Source organism: Manacus candei, unplaced genomic scaffold (genome assembly GCF_025592945.1).
Source record: "Manacus candei isolate 608988 ecotype Guabito, Panama unplaced genomic scaffold, ASM2559294v1 h1tg000059l, whole genome shotgun sequence".
NCBI lineage: Eukaryota > Metazoa > Chordata > Aves > Passeriformes > Pipridae > Manacus > Manacus candei.
The window spans coordinates 892,540-905,451 of record NW_026138107.1 but is presented as its reverse complement, the minus strand read 5'-3'; the positions used below and the strand labels follow the sequence as shown (position 1 = coordinate 905,451).

The 12,912-nt window shown below is 51.4% G+C and overlaps 1 protein-coding gene across 5 annotated transcripts in view; it reads left to right on the top strand.

Moving 5' to 3' along the window:
* CTIF (cap binding complex dependent translation initiation factor) overlaps nucleotides 1-12,912 on the top strand; it is a 147,768-nt gene that overhangs the window by 126,693 nt on the left and 8,163 nt on the right. For all 5 annotated transcript variants that reach the window (XM_051803690.1, XM_051803689.1, XM_051803687.1 and 2 more), the window contains one exon: nucleotides 336-491. In XM_051803690.1, the coding sequence (XP_051659650.1) occupies nucleotides 336-491 (156 nt within the window). The remainder of the gene's footprint in view (nucleotides 1-335; nucleotides 492-12,912) is intronic.

Genomic DNA, 12,912 nt, shown 5'->3' with positions numbered 1-12,912 from the left:
CTTGGTTGTGCATATGGAAAAAAAGTCCCTGTGTCTGTCCTAGAGGGACAGCAGGGCACAGGGGACACCGTCTCTAGTGCAAGCCATGGCAGCTATTGCAGGAGCTGGTGGTATTTCTACAGTACCTGCCTTCTGGAGGCTTTGCTGTTTTGAAACCCCAGCCACTCCACGTGCATTGAGTAACCTCCCCACTGTTACCAAAGAGTCAGTCTGTCTGTCTTCCTCCCCCCACCCTGAGTTTCAGTTTCCTCCTAATTCTCTCTTTAGACAGCCGTTGCCTCTCCGTGGCGATGTGGTTTTGCTGATGCAGCCTCCTGTCTCTGTCCCTCTTGCAGAAGGATTTCACCATGCGGGAGGAGCTGCAGCAGCGGGACGTGGAGCGCTGGCTGGGCTTCATCACCTTCCTCTGTGAAGTCTTCGGGACCATGAGGAGCAGCACTGGAGAGCCCTTTCGAGTCCTGGTCTGCCCCATCTATACCTGCCTCAGGGAGGTAAATGCCTTCAGAGTTTGTCCTTCTCCACCAAGCTGTCACGTTGCAGTTTGGAGATGCCCACGGTTCGTAGATGACAGTGGAAAGGTTGTGGCTGCCCCATCCCTGCAAGTGTTCAAGGCCAGGTTGGACTGAGTAACCTGGTCTGGTGGGAGAAATCCCCGCCCATGGCAGGGGGTTGGATCAAGATGATCTTTAAAATCACTTTCAACCCAAGCCATTCTAGGATCCCGTGTTTGCTTTATGATTCCTAGAGATTTGCCTTGCCAGCATCAACACTTCTCACCTCAAAGGTACCTACATCTGCAGGGATACTTGGCTCTTCCTCCATGTTGTGTTTCTGATCATTAAAGCACAATAATTAAAGCACGTGCTCCTTTTGTCCGAGGGTTTGCAAAGACCAACAGTTGGGATGGCAAACCCAGTGTTTGAGTTTGCAAATCCCGAAGTTGTGAAAATCCCCACCTCCCCACCTAAGCGGCTTAAAAAGCTTCTTAAGGCAGGTGAAGCCACCTGAATGGATGAGGCAGACTGAGGGGAGGAAAGAGGGAGAGAAACTAAGTCCCTTATGCCCTTACTCCCCACCTAGCAAAGAAGAAACCCAGCCCTGTCAGCAGCGTTGAGGGCATTTCAGACCCTGAGCTCCTGATGAGCTCAAGTCAGACCCTGAGCTTCCCCACGGCTCAGGGTGGTGGCAGAAACCTCAGTGAGTATGTTCAGAAGAGACAGCTTAAGTGTTAATGTTCAGTAGAGGAGGAGAGGGCTTCCCCCCATCCTGTTTTAAAGATGGTTTTGCCTCCTGCTGCTGCCTGTAGAAGGTTTTCTCAGAAAAACCCGTCTCGTTCCCCAGGGTTGGAGCTGTGAATCTCAAATTGTCAGTGGTGCTTCTGTCAGGCCATAAATAACTCGCTGTAAAATAAGTTCTCCGCTAGACCTCGGGCAAGGGGGGGGATAAAGAAAGTGCTGGTGATGACTTTTTTAGGTGCATGGGAAGTTTTCTCTGAATGCAAACACACTATAAACGTTTTGTCTTGTTGGTAATATTGTGGGTAGGGTTCACAGATGGTGACTGTAGCTGTGAGGAGGAGCACAGGCATCGTGATGAGGCACACATATCCAGAGGAGGAGGTGGGACAGGAACACTAAAAATAACCAAACTTCCCCAAAATCTCTGCCCACAGAGGTATGTGTCACCTTACAGGGAAGATCTTGACGTCTAGCAAAGTCCCCGTTTCCCTCTGCTTCCCATCATACTGGTGACACAACCCAGTCCTGATTCTGCCAGGATTTTTCCCTGCCCGCTCCTGTCTGCCCTTACCGTGCCATCACAGTCCCTCTTGTCACCTTTTTGGCATGTGGGGACATGGTGGTGACCTAAAGGTGAGCAGAGGGGATATGAATTTCATGTATCAGGGATATTTTTTGCTACAGGGCAGCTCCATAATAAGACTTTACTAATTATATCAAGATGTCATGCATAAATTTGCACTTAAAAATACATCTCTGTTCCTTAGCAGGACAGGTCTGTCCCTGTGGTGTTGTTTTGTCAGAGAAGATGACTTTCCTAGATGACCTTTAATAATAAGATCTTTAAGGTCCTTTCCAGCCCAAGCCATTCTGTGATTCTAAGACTCTTAGCTTAGCTGACATGGGTGAGCCTGACTCTCCCAGCACTCCTGCCCCAAAATGGTTGATCTGTGACTGCTCACTCTGCAGTGCTCTGACCTTGACTCATGCTATTCCTCTTCCATGGCTCTTGCCACTGTTTTTTGATGCTGTCAGCTAATCCTGGTGCACAGGGCCAGCCCAGGGGAACAGGATCACCTATTTAGCAGCAGTGATAGGTGCCAGGCTCCAAGATGGTTGCCAGAACCAAAGCCAGGCTGTAGACACAACCAAGGAGCTGGTGGGCTCTTCCAGCTGCACCCAGGAGAGGACAGGGGCATCTGCACAGGCTGGCCCTGCTGGGTGCTCCATGGGGGTGTGGAAAGTCCCTAATTATGCAGAGTGCTCATCTCTTGGTGAGCTCCATGAACCATATGGCCTTTGTGCCAAGGGAGGAGGGGGTGTCACCATGGCCTGTAAGATTTGGACCTCCACATGCCTTGAGACAGATTCACAAGGTGCAGTAGCACGCACCATGGGTATTTTCTCCTTCTGCTGATCAGCATGTATGTCCCCATATACAGTCTCAGCCCCTCATCCCTGACTCCTTCCCCCTTGGGCATCCCCCAGCAAAACCCTTCTGTGCTGCCCACAATCCTGCACAGCTCCCTCTGCCTTCATCCACCCATCCTTTGACCAGAAATCATTAGCAGAGGTAAGATAACATCATTCCCTCTGCCTGTCCTTTCAGCTCCTCTTGCTTTTTAGTTTCTCTTTTTTTTTTTTTCCTTTTTCCCTTTTCCTTTATAGCTCTGGCAGACTCAGCCAAAGGTCAGCGAGGGAGTGAGCAAGAGGAAGGGGAAAGTTGCCTGATGACTGAGGCAGGAATGTCTCTTCCCTTCTGCCTGCAAAGCTTCCTCTCTCCAGCTCCTTTCCTCTCCCCCCGAATAAAAGTTCATTAACAGCATCATTAGCTGGGAGGGAGGGAATGAGGATGGCAGTGAGGACATCCGTGCTGGCTGAGGAGGAGCTGGGGACGTGACTGGGGCGTTGGGTGACAACACCAGTGCTATTTATTGAGTGATGTGGATCAGTTGGTTTTGTGGGCTGAAAAAGACCCCAAAGAAGAGAAGTTCATTTGAAGTGAGGCTGGAGTGATAAATGCTGGGGTTTGCTAGTTAATGGAACCAATGCTCGTCTCTATACTTGGGGAAACAGGCAGACCACGGTGTTTGATGTCAGACAGAGGAACGGGTGTCTGATGACAGCAAAAGAAATTTGGGTAGAGCTGCCACCTCACCCAGGCTGTGTTTTGGGAGCCTAGGGAGTGGCTGTGCCCCTTGATACCAGCATGGTCCACACCAAGCCCCCATCCCAGAGGGCTCTGCCACATCCTCCTCTGGACCTGAGGATCACTGGGGCCAACTGCTGGAAAACAGGGTGGGGGGAGAAGGAAGGGTCTGCTGCCACATCCAACACCATGACTGCATATCCTGAGAGCTCAATCCCCAAAGAAACAATAAGTTTAATTTCCAGAACTGTTCTGAGGGTTTGGGGTGAGATCTGTACAGGTGGAGAGTGTCTTCACAACAACACCTGGTGGGGTCAGCGTTGGGATTTTAGGCAAAGAGATGGTTTACTAAGGGAGATAAAAGGTGGTCCATCCAAATGGTTTGATGGAGCACAGTGAATTTGAATGATGGTTTGGATCAAAACACGGTTTTATTCTTGGAACAGTGCGTATTTTAGGTTGAAGAAGGGAAATGAATCCCCAAGGTGAACCCAAAGATCAGAATTGGAGACAATCGGGGAAAGCAGGAGAGCCCTTTGCAGATGAGAACAAGAGGACTATTGCAGCCATCAAATCTGGGAAGCCTGTGAAAAGAATAACAAAGCAGAGATGTTAAAAAGAAATAAAAGAGCTTTCCTCCTATTCTTCCCTCAGAGCTTCGGGGAATCGAGGGTGAGCTGGAAAAGGGCATTGTTCCTGGGATAAAGGCTTTCCCTGGGAATGGCGGTGCTGCAGCCAGGGCACTGTGGGCCTGGCCCTTGCCTGCTTCCCGACCTGGCTCTTCTCATTTAGGAGCAGTGGTGGCATCTTCCAGGATGATATTCCTTCATGGGTCTTTTATCTGTCTGAAGGAAAACAGATTTAGCAGTTCTGGGAAGTTGTCCTGGCTCCTGTGCATGATGGTCTCAGCAAGAGGGAGTTCCACTGTCTCCTCTCAGCTCTCCTATAGCCTTCTTTACTCAGGCCTCACTTTACTTCAGAAAACCACTCTCAGTTTGTCCCTGTACATCTCATTCTGCCCTTCCAGGAAGGTGAGGAGTGAACATGCTGACATCCTTGCCGCCCCAAAGCCTGTGCCCCATGTCCAAACCCTGGGGACCACATTCAGCCCTGCTCCAACACTTCTTCACATTGCATGTCCCCCAAAACCAACTAAAACCAGGAGAACAACCAAGGGACTTTGGTTCTTGCAGCCTGGCCATATTTCTTCTTTACCATGGCCTTTGGCAGTGTCAGCAAAATGTAGAAAAGGGGTTAACACAAGGGAGCAGCAAATGTCAGTTGAACCATCAGAGCCCTGTGCGTGGTGCAAGAAGTGCCCCGTGGCTACTGAAGATGTAGAGATAATAAATAATATTACTTGCCATCTATTGTTCACTGATTGTCACCACTTTTGCCTTCCCTAGCTCTTTATTAAACAGAGTTGGAGCTGGCTGTTCTTCATCCAGCTCTGTGCTGCTGTGGCTGCGTGTGTGTCAGCGGGGTGGGCATGGGCCACCCCAGCTCAGTGACCTCCCTGATTCATCCCTCACTGCTGCTGGGGAGAAGAATTAGCACTGGATCCTGAGAGACCCAGCCCAGTTCTTGGTGATTGCTGAAGTCTGCAGGGAAGGAGGGCTGGCAGCCAGTGTGGAGCCATGGCCAGGCTCTGTAGGAGCCGGGACAAATGAGTGGTGTTGGGAGGTTTGGCTCCTCTTGTGTCTCAGTCTCATCCTCAGTGGATGCTGATGGGACACTGACTCAGGAGGTGCCTCTGGGGCTGGGAACTGCCACCTTCCTGCCAGCCCCCTGCCAGGGGCAGCCACTTCCAGCCAAGGTGGTTGGTGCTGAGTGCTGCTTTGGATGCATTTGTTTATTTTTATGACGCCATGTAGCAGCCACACCTGCCTTTACAGCCAGGTAACCTGAGCAGTTGCCTATGGCAACAGAGCGAGGAGGTGGAAAAACTGGCTTGGGGGACTTAAGCTCAAGAAGATGCCAGGTGGCAATGCCACTATTGTCCCCTCAAGGCACCTTGCTGGCTGGTGTCCCATGGGCAGGCAACACAGGGTGGGTTCTGCCTGCTCTCACCTCCCATAATAATCCTATCCCACCCCTTGCCCATGTCCCTGTCCTCTTGTCCTGCACTGGCCTAATTTATTGTTGAATGTTTAAGTTTTGTCTTGACACTTTCCTCCACCCCACTGAAGTCCCTCTGAATGGCAGCTCCTTGAGCACATTCGGGACATCCCCAAATCTCCAAATCCCCAACCCCTAAATCTCCAAACTTCACAAGATTGTGCTCCTCACCTCCTCCCTGCCACAGGTAAGGATGCTAAATAGGGCAGGTCCCAGAATCATGCCTCAGTACTGCTCATTCCTGGCCCTCAGAGTTGGGTTATAATCCAGTAGCTACAACCCTCTGAGCCCAACCATCTGGCCCAAATTTTTTCCCATCCTGTTGTCCACCCATGATGTCCTCGCTTGGATATAAAGGGATTGGATATCAGGGGTGACAGGAAGCAGCCCTGCTGTGGCACCATCCCACTCTCAGCCCCCCCAGGTGCATCGGACAGGGCTGTTGGGGCAAACAGGAGCAAACCCCAGAAAGCAGCTCATCAGAGAAAGACTAAGGAAGCTGCAGAACTCCTTCTTGCGGGAGGCTGTGGCTGCAGGATCAATTCACAGAGATCCCTCCAGCTTGAGGGGGTTGTTGCTGCTGGGGCTAGGTGGGTATGCAGGGGATATCCCCAAGAGATATCTTGGGTCAGTGACCTGACCCAAGACAGGCGCTTTTAGGGTCTTACTACCAACCCTGGGGACTGAGGGCAGCTCCCAGGAGCCGTGAAACAGCAGGGATCAGAGCCGGCAGGCTGGCAGCAGGCAGGACAGTTGCTTCTCTGCAGGAGTTGTCTCCTACCTCCAGTCTGGTTGGCAGAGACAGTCCCATTTCAGCATCGTTTAAAATCTTGGCACACTCCCATCGCTTCCCTGGCTGGGTACATGCTGCTAACTGAAAGCCTCGGGGTGGTGGTGCAGGGAGGATAAATACTCCCCGTCTAATTGCCTTCCCCCCACGTCTGAGTCTGCGGTGCAGCATGTAGACCGGTATCCACTCCCCTCCCTTCTCTTAGTGCCTGTTATCTCCCGAGGCCATGCTGTGTAATTTAGCAAAATATTCTAACACAGTAATTAACGTCTGAACTTCAAGAGGGCACTGCCTTTTCACTGTCTCCTTCAGAGGAAGAGAAAGGAAAACCTTCCTGGCTGCAGTCATGAGCGAGGAGGGTGGTGCTGTTTGGAAAAGAAAATTGTATCTTTTAACGTGGGTTGTGTTGGATTTTTTTAATCACTCTCACTTTTTAAAAAGCATCAGCCCTTTGAGTCGAAAAAAGGGTCTTTGATAGTATAATGAGATGCTAGGATTTTTAACATTGATTTCCTAGTCAGAGAATGAAGCAGAATTTTTGCTTTATCAAATGAGCAAAGACACCAAGGGGGCTGGATCTTGACCCCAGGCCGCTATCCACCCAGGTAGCTCCACGAGGCCAGATCTGAAGAGAAAATAAGTCATTTATGGAGAAGGGGACTTATTTTCTCATAGAAGTGCCCTTCTGGTACCCCCCCAGTCTGGTTCTGCCAAAATCAACTGTTCAGTCTCCAGTCCAGTGGCACTGGGACAAACTGGGAAGTGGTTTGTATAGGGAAAGAATGGAAGAGGGTGAGGGTTGTGGGCATGGGAGGGAAGGGATTTCAGAGAGGGGCAGGAAAAAAAGGAGACTAGGGGTCAGAGACACATGAAGGAAGAGGATTGGAGAGCAGAGGAGAGCAACAAGTGGGGAAATATCTTGGGAATCCAGAAGATGAGGGTTGAAGACGTGGAAGAGCTTGGAGAAAAGTCTGGGATTTGGAGCAAGTGTAGCATGCTAATCTGTGGGTTGATGTGGACCTTCACAGCCATGACAGGAGGTAGAGTGCAGGAGCAGGGGTCTGCAAAGAGCAGAGATGGGTGACTGTCTGTAGAGCCATGCTCCAGGCTGGGCTGGATGTCCCTCTACCTCCACACCTGCCTTGCCATAAGTACATAAGTAAATAACCATGCTAAAAGCTCCCACAACCGTAGACCCTCATAGCTGTGCTGGCAAAAACACTCCTGTGAATGCAGCTTACTTGGGGAAGCACCAAATTTCCTTTAATCCTGGTCATTTTGGTCAAAGGGCAGGGTTAAGGAGATCGTGCGTTGTTTGGGAGCAGACGAGGGAAGGCCAAACCAAGGAGGGCTGCCCAAGGCCTTCGAGCCCAGCTACCCTGTTGAGTATTTTATGTGCAGGAACATATTCTCGGAAAGCCACAGGACTTCTCTAGTCCCAGCATTAAAACTGTGGTGGCGTATTTCAAATAGGGGAGGGGAAATGCCACCCTTTTCTCTCTGGGACCCACGGAGAAGGCAGCGGAAGCAATTTGGGCAGATAAAGAAACGAAGCTAGATACCATCTCACAGGATGGTCCCTCCTCCTCGCGTGGCTTTGTTTTTCTCCCTCACCCTCCGTACCAGGCATTGTTAGTTCCCAAAAACCCTTTCAATGGGATGTAAACACAACTATTTGCGTCTGCCGCCATGCGCTCTCTCCCTCTGCAGAGCCAGGAAAGCGGAGAGCCTCCGGCCAGCCAGGGTGGAGCCCGCTGCAATCAAGCACGATGGTCTCACCACTGTTTCTTTCCATGTTTTGTGTTTCCCCGGGACCCTTGGGATGAGATCACATCCTCCTCTCCCAGGGTTATTATGTCTTCAGCCGGGCAGGATGAAGCCGGTCGTCTGGGTGGCTCGAACTCCCCGTGCACCCAGACTGGGTGGCTCTGCTCGTCTGCCTCACTCACCTTCGGGTCCTGGAGGTCCACCTCCAGCCAGGGGATGTGTAACCACCAGGCTACTGTTGGATTGCAGTGTCTGGGTTGATGAGTGACCAGATTTTCTTCATCATTGTCTCCACTAATTGCCTCTTAATGGTTTCCATCTTCGCTGGAATCCCTTCTGCCGTTCCAGATCCGGGGAGAGAGAGTCATGTTTCATGGTTTCCCTTGTCTACAGTGGAAAGGAGTAGGAGGAGTTTCCCACGACTGGGTACAGGATTTTGTTCCTCTGGCCTTAATTCAATTTGCTGTTAAGTATCTCTGAGTTCCTCAGGAGCCTGACAAGGAGGATAACCAACATTTTGGTTTACTCGGTGCGATAAACAAACTAATCTCTTCTTACCCTCCACCCGGGGAGTCCTGGTTGTGTAATAGGAGAACAGAAGTCTCCTCCTCAGCTGAGAGGAGCACATCACTGTAAAAGGAGTTGGTGCCACCAAAACTGCTTTAAGTTGTCCCAAATATGTTAGGGAAAGTGCCTGTTATGGACACAGCTCTGAGGCAGCCATGCAGGCACAAGCAGCTCCAGCACAGAGGTCCTTCCCCCCTGTGCTACCTCATTTGGGGAGCTGCTTAGGTGATCAGCAGTGACCTCTTCCTAATGGAGCAGCAAGAGTTGCTGTCAGTGTGTTCTCACCCAGGCTGAGACCACAACACCTCAATCAGGCAATTGGGAAGAAGGATCCCACCATGAGAAGCATGGGCTGGTGGCACCTTGTGCATCATCCATAGGCTTGAAGACTTCCCAGATCCCCAGAGAGGCATGAGCAGAAGGGTGTATGGAGAGAAACACCATTGCTGGTGGAAGCAGCTGGACACAGACTGCCTCTCCCAGGTCAGCTGTGTTTTCAAATCCCAACAAGTCACATTTTGGAGCACAGCAGAGCCTGTGCCTCATACAGAGACCAGCACAGATAGCTTCATAATGGAAAGATTTTATCCAAAACTTTGTATTAGGGCAACCTTAGCATCAAATGGATGAGCAGAGAAGATGTGACTTATGCCTGTGGACTTCTAAAGGTGCTCACTTGTTTCTTCTCTAGAAAAAGGTTCCATCTGGCTTCTCTTTCTCCTGGAGAGGGACTCGGTACCCCTTTCAAGAGGGTGGCACTGGCACAGCTTTTTGATGGGCACAGGATCAGCTCAGCTGACCTTCTGATGTCTTGGGTCAAGGAGCTGATATTCTGATGGGAGCAAATTGTAGAAATCCTGAAGCTGGCCTGTTGGTGGAGTGTTTTGTAACTGCTCATCCCCCACACCCATGTTTGTACTCTGTGTTTTCCTCAGTCCTGGCTGTTTCCACCACCCCCTGCCTTGTGACAGTAAGAAAAGCAGAGCTGTAGCAGTGCCTGTAGCTCGGAGAAGTGCGTGACTCTCCCCATGCAGAGCCATTTAGTCCCGTGGATCTTATCTCAGGCATCTTCCTTAAAGGCTTGCGACAGTAGGTCGATAAGGGGCCACTGGAAAAGCAGTAAATTGCTATTGATGTCTGTCTGCAGAGAACCCGTCAAGCACAGCAGAACTGGCTTGTGCTCCCAGGAGGACCCACCCAGCAGACTGTGGGGATTCCAGGAGGTTTTGGGGGCAGGAGTTCCCCAGCTGTGGTCCATTAGAGCACTAAGAGTGCCTGCAGAGCCATGTTAGCAGCATAGCACACCCTGCACCTTAACCACACTGCTGGTTATAGGGGATAATCATAGAACCATAGAACTGTTTGGGCTGGAAGGAACCTTTAAAGCCCATTTCATTCCAAACCCCTGCAATGGGCAGGGACACTTTCTACTAGACCAGGTTGCTCCAAGCCCCATCCCGCCTGGACTCACACACTTCCGGGGATGGGGCAGCCACAGCTTCTTTGGGCAGCCTGTGCCAGGCTCACCCTCATTGTAATTTCTTCTGTCTATCTAGTCCAAATCTCCCCTCTTTTGGTTTAAAATCATCACCCCTTGTCCTTTCATTATAGGCTGCACTAAAAGCTCTCTCCCCATCTTTCTTATAAGCCCTCGTTTCACACCTGTGAGTTGGTTACTACCCCCGAGTGATGCGTTCGCAGCGCGCTGGTTGGTTCCCCTGTGGCCGTGGTCTACGCTCCCAGGGGGAATACTGGCAGGCACCTCCTTGTGACCTAGGTGCAGATGAAAAGCATTCCTGTGGGCAGGGACCGTGGAGTGGTTGGGAGGCTGGAGCTCCTTGCCCGGGGCTGTCTGGGTGTCCGTGCGTGTTGCCACCTGGACGGATGAACCCGGGATGCCCGTCGGGGGAGCCGGGGCGAGCGGCGCGCGGGCTGTGGTCAGTCCAGCGTTCCCCGAGTCTCTCCCCGGCCTCTCCATGGCTCTCAGTGGGTATTTCCAAGGTTTCCATGCTCTCACACTGTAGTCATCGCCGAAGCATCAGAAAACACGGCGTTCTGAGGGGTAGTTAGTGGCAGGCATCACTTATGTGTCATTTTGCAAGCGATATCATACGCAGTAATTAGTGCTGTGCCGTGCAGAAGAAGTATCATTGCAGCTGGAAAGGGTAATGTATGCGTTGGGCTGCTCCCACTCCATGTCCTGGGGGGGAATTGCTGAAGAACACAATTGAACCTGCGTGGTTTGCTGATAAGGGGTGGTGGGGCAGGTTCTCCTGTCCTCCTTGCGGTGTGGGCACCCCTGAGAACACCAGGTAAGCATTTCAGCTTCTCTGCAGCCCAGGTGATCTCAGAAAGCAGATAATAAACCCAAATATTTGGGGTGAGTCCCATCAGCTCAGCTCTCTGGTTTGCTCCTGGTGGTCTGCACCTCTTGCACATGCATCCATTGCTGTTCAGAAGGACCAAGCTGGTTCTGTCTGTGATGAGGCACAACTGTAGTTTTGGGGTTTCTTTGGTCCTTCAACTACCACTGCATGCCCACCCCATGTGGCTTATGATACTTACCTCTGCAAAGATGTAAAGAGCAGGTTTTGAGTCCATGGAGGCCAGGGAAGGTGGGTACCAGTAGCACGTCATGGAAACCAGTTGCATTTAAGAGCCACCCTGGAAGGCAACCCTACAACTCCCCCACCACACATAGCACTTATAGGAGAAGACCCTAAAATTTATTTATGGGTTGCTTATGCAAATATTCAGTACCCTAAGCCCACTGCACTGACCCTGCAGAAGACCTTGCCCGATGCTCATCTCTCAGCATGACCCAGAAATTCAGAAGGGAAGGCGCCCGATATCTTCCACCAGTCTGCAGAGCAGCCAGTCCAGCACCAGAAACAAAAGTGAGAAGCCTTTCGCAACCAAGGCTGGGTATTATATGACTGGCCGGGCAGATTCTGGCATGCAGCCTCTTCTCTTAGGAAATCAAGCAGACTCTTTGTCTGCTTTCCAGCAGGAACTGCTGCTTTCATTGCCCGGCTTCGCCCCGTACGGGGGAAACCGGCTGGAGAGCAAAGGGAAGTTTTTCTCTCAGACAGCCCCAGCCCCCGGGGGATGATTACAGGTTAAACCGAGAAGCATGTGAGTCTCAGCTCACCTGTCCTGTTGTCTGCCTCATGCTCCTTTTTCAAATCCCTCATCCACGTTCGGTGGCCGGTTTGAACCACGTGGGAACCTGGTAGAGAGGGGGAGGGGATGGTGCCCAAGGTGAGAGTTGGGCTGTGGCATGCAGCAGGGAGGAGCAGCTATAAATGGTTAAATAAATAATAATTCCAATGTGGGAGTGCTAATTTAATGGGTATAGCGTGTTTACCTTAAAATATTGTAAGCAAATATGAATTAGGTTGTGAACGATGGATGCAATTGGCTGGGTGGTCACACAAGTGCCGGTACTTCAGGGCTGGGATTTCCCTGGACCTCTCAAACTATTTGCACCATTTTTTTCTTGCAGCCCCCATCAGGGCTGACTCAGGGGTCAGATAAATTTGGGAAATGCTGAAGCAAGCTCCAGGTGCTTTGGGGTGGCGTGGTGCTCACATGGGGCACCGTGGGTGGCGATGGAACACCCTTTGAGAAACACATGCAAGTCGTCATGGATGGGTGAAGAGGTTGATGGTGGCAACCAGCATGGTCCTTCCAGTCAGCAAGCTTCATTGCCTGTGCCAGGCTTCCTCCTGCCCCATCATGCAGGGATCAGCAGCAGATAGTTAGTGCTTGCACCCCAGCATGCTAGAAACATGATCAGGAACATGCAGAGAAACAGGGACACCTTTCTGATCCTCCAGTCTTTGGTCCGTTGCACGGATGCAGGTGGCTGACAACCATCTGTGGCCATGGATTTGGACTCTCGTTCCCCAGAGCACCACCAGATCTGAGTGGTGGGCCCTGCTCTGCTGCACAGGGATGTGCCTGGGCTTGGTGGGCAGGTTGTGGGCCTCCCCAGCCTACATGTCACAGGCAGGCTCACCTGTGGCGCTTGGGACTGGTATCTCTTGGTACCTGTGTGGAGCAGTGAAGTACGTGGTGCCTTGGATGAATGAGGTGGGGCACACAGTGCCTGAATGGAGTGATTGAGCAATGGAGGACATCCTGGATGGACAAGGTGGTGTACATGGTGTCTCCATGGACAAGGTAGAGTAAGTGGTACCCTGATGGATGAGATGGAGCACGTGCATTCTCCCTGTTCAACCGAGTCACATCAGGTGAGGTCCAGGAGGGCAAGGATGAAG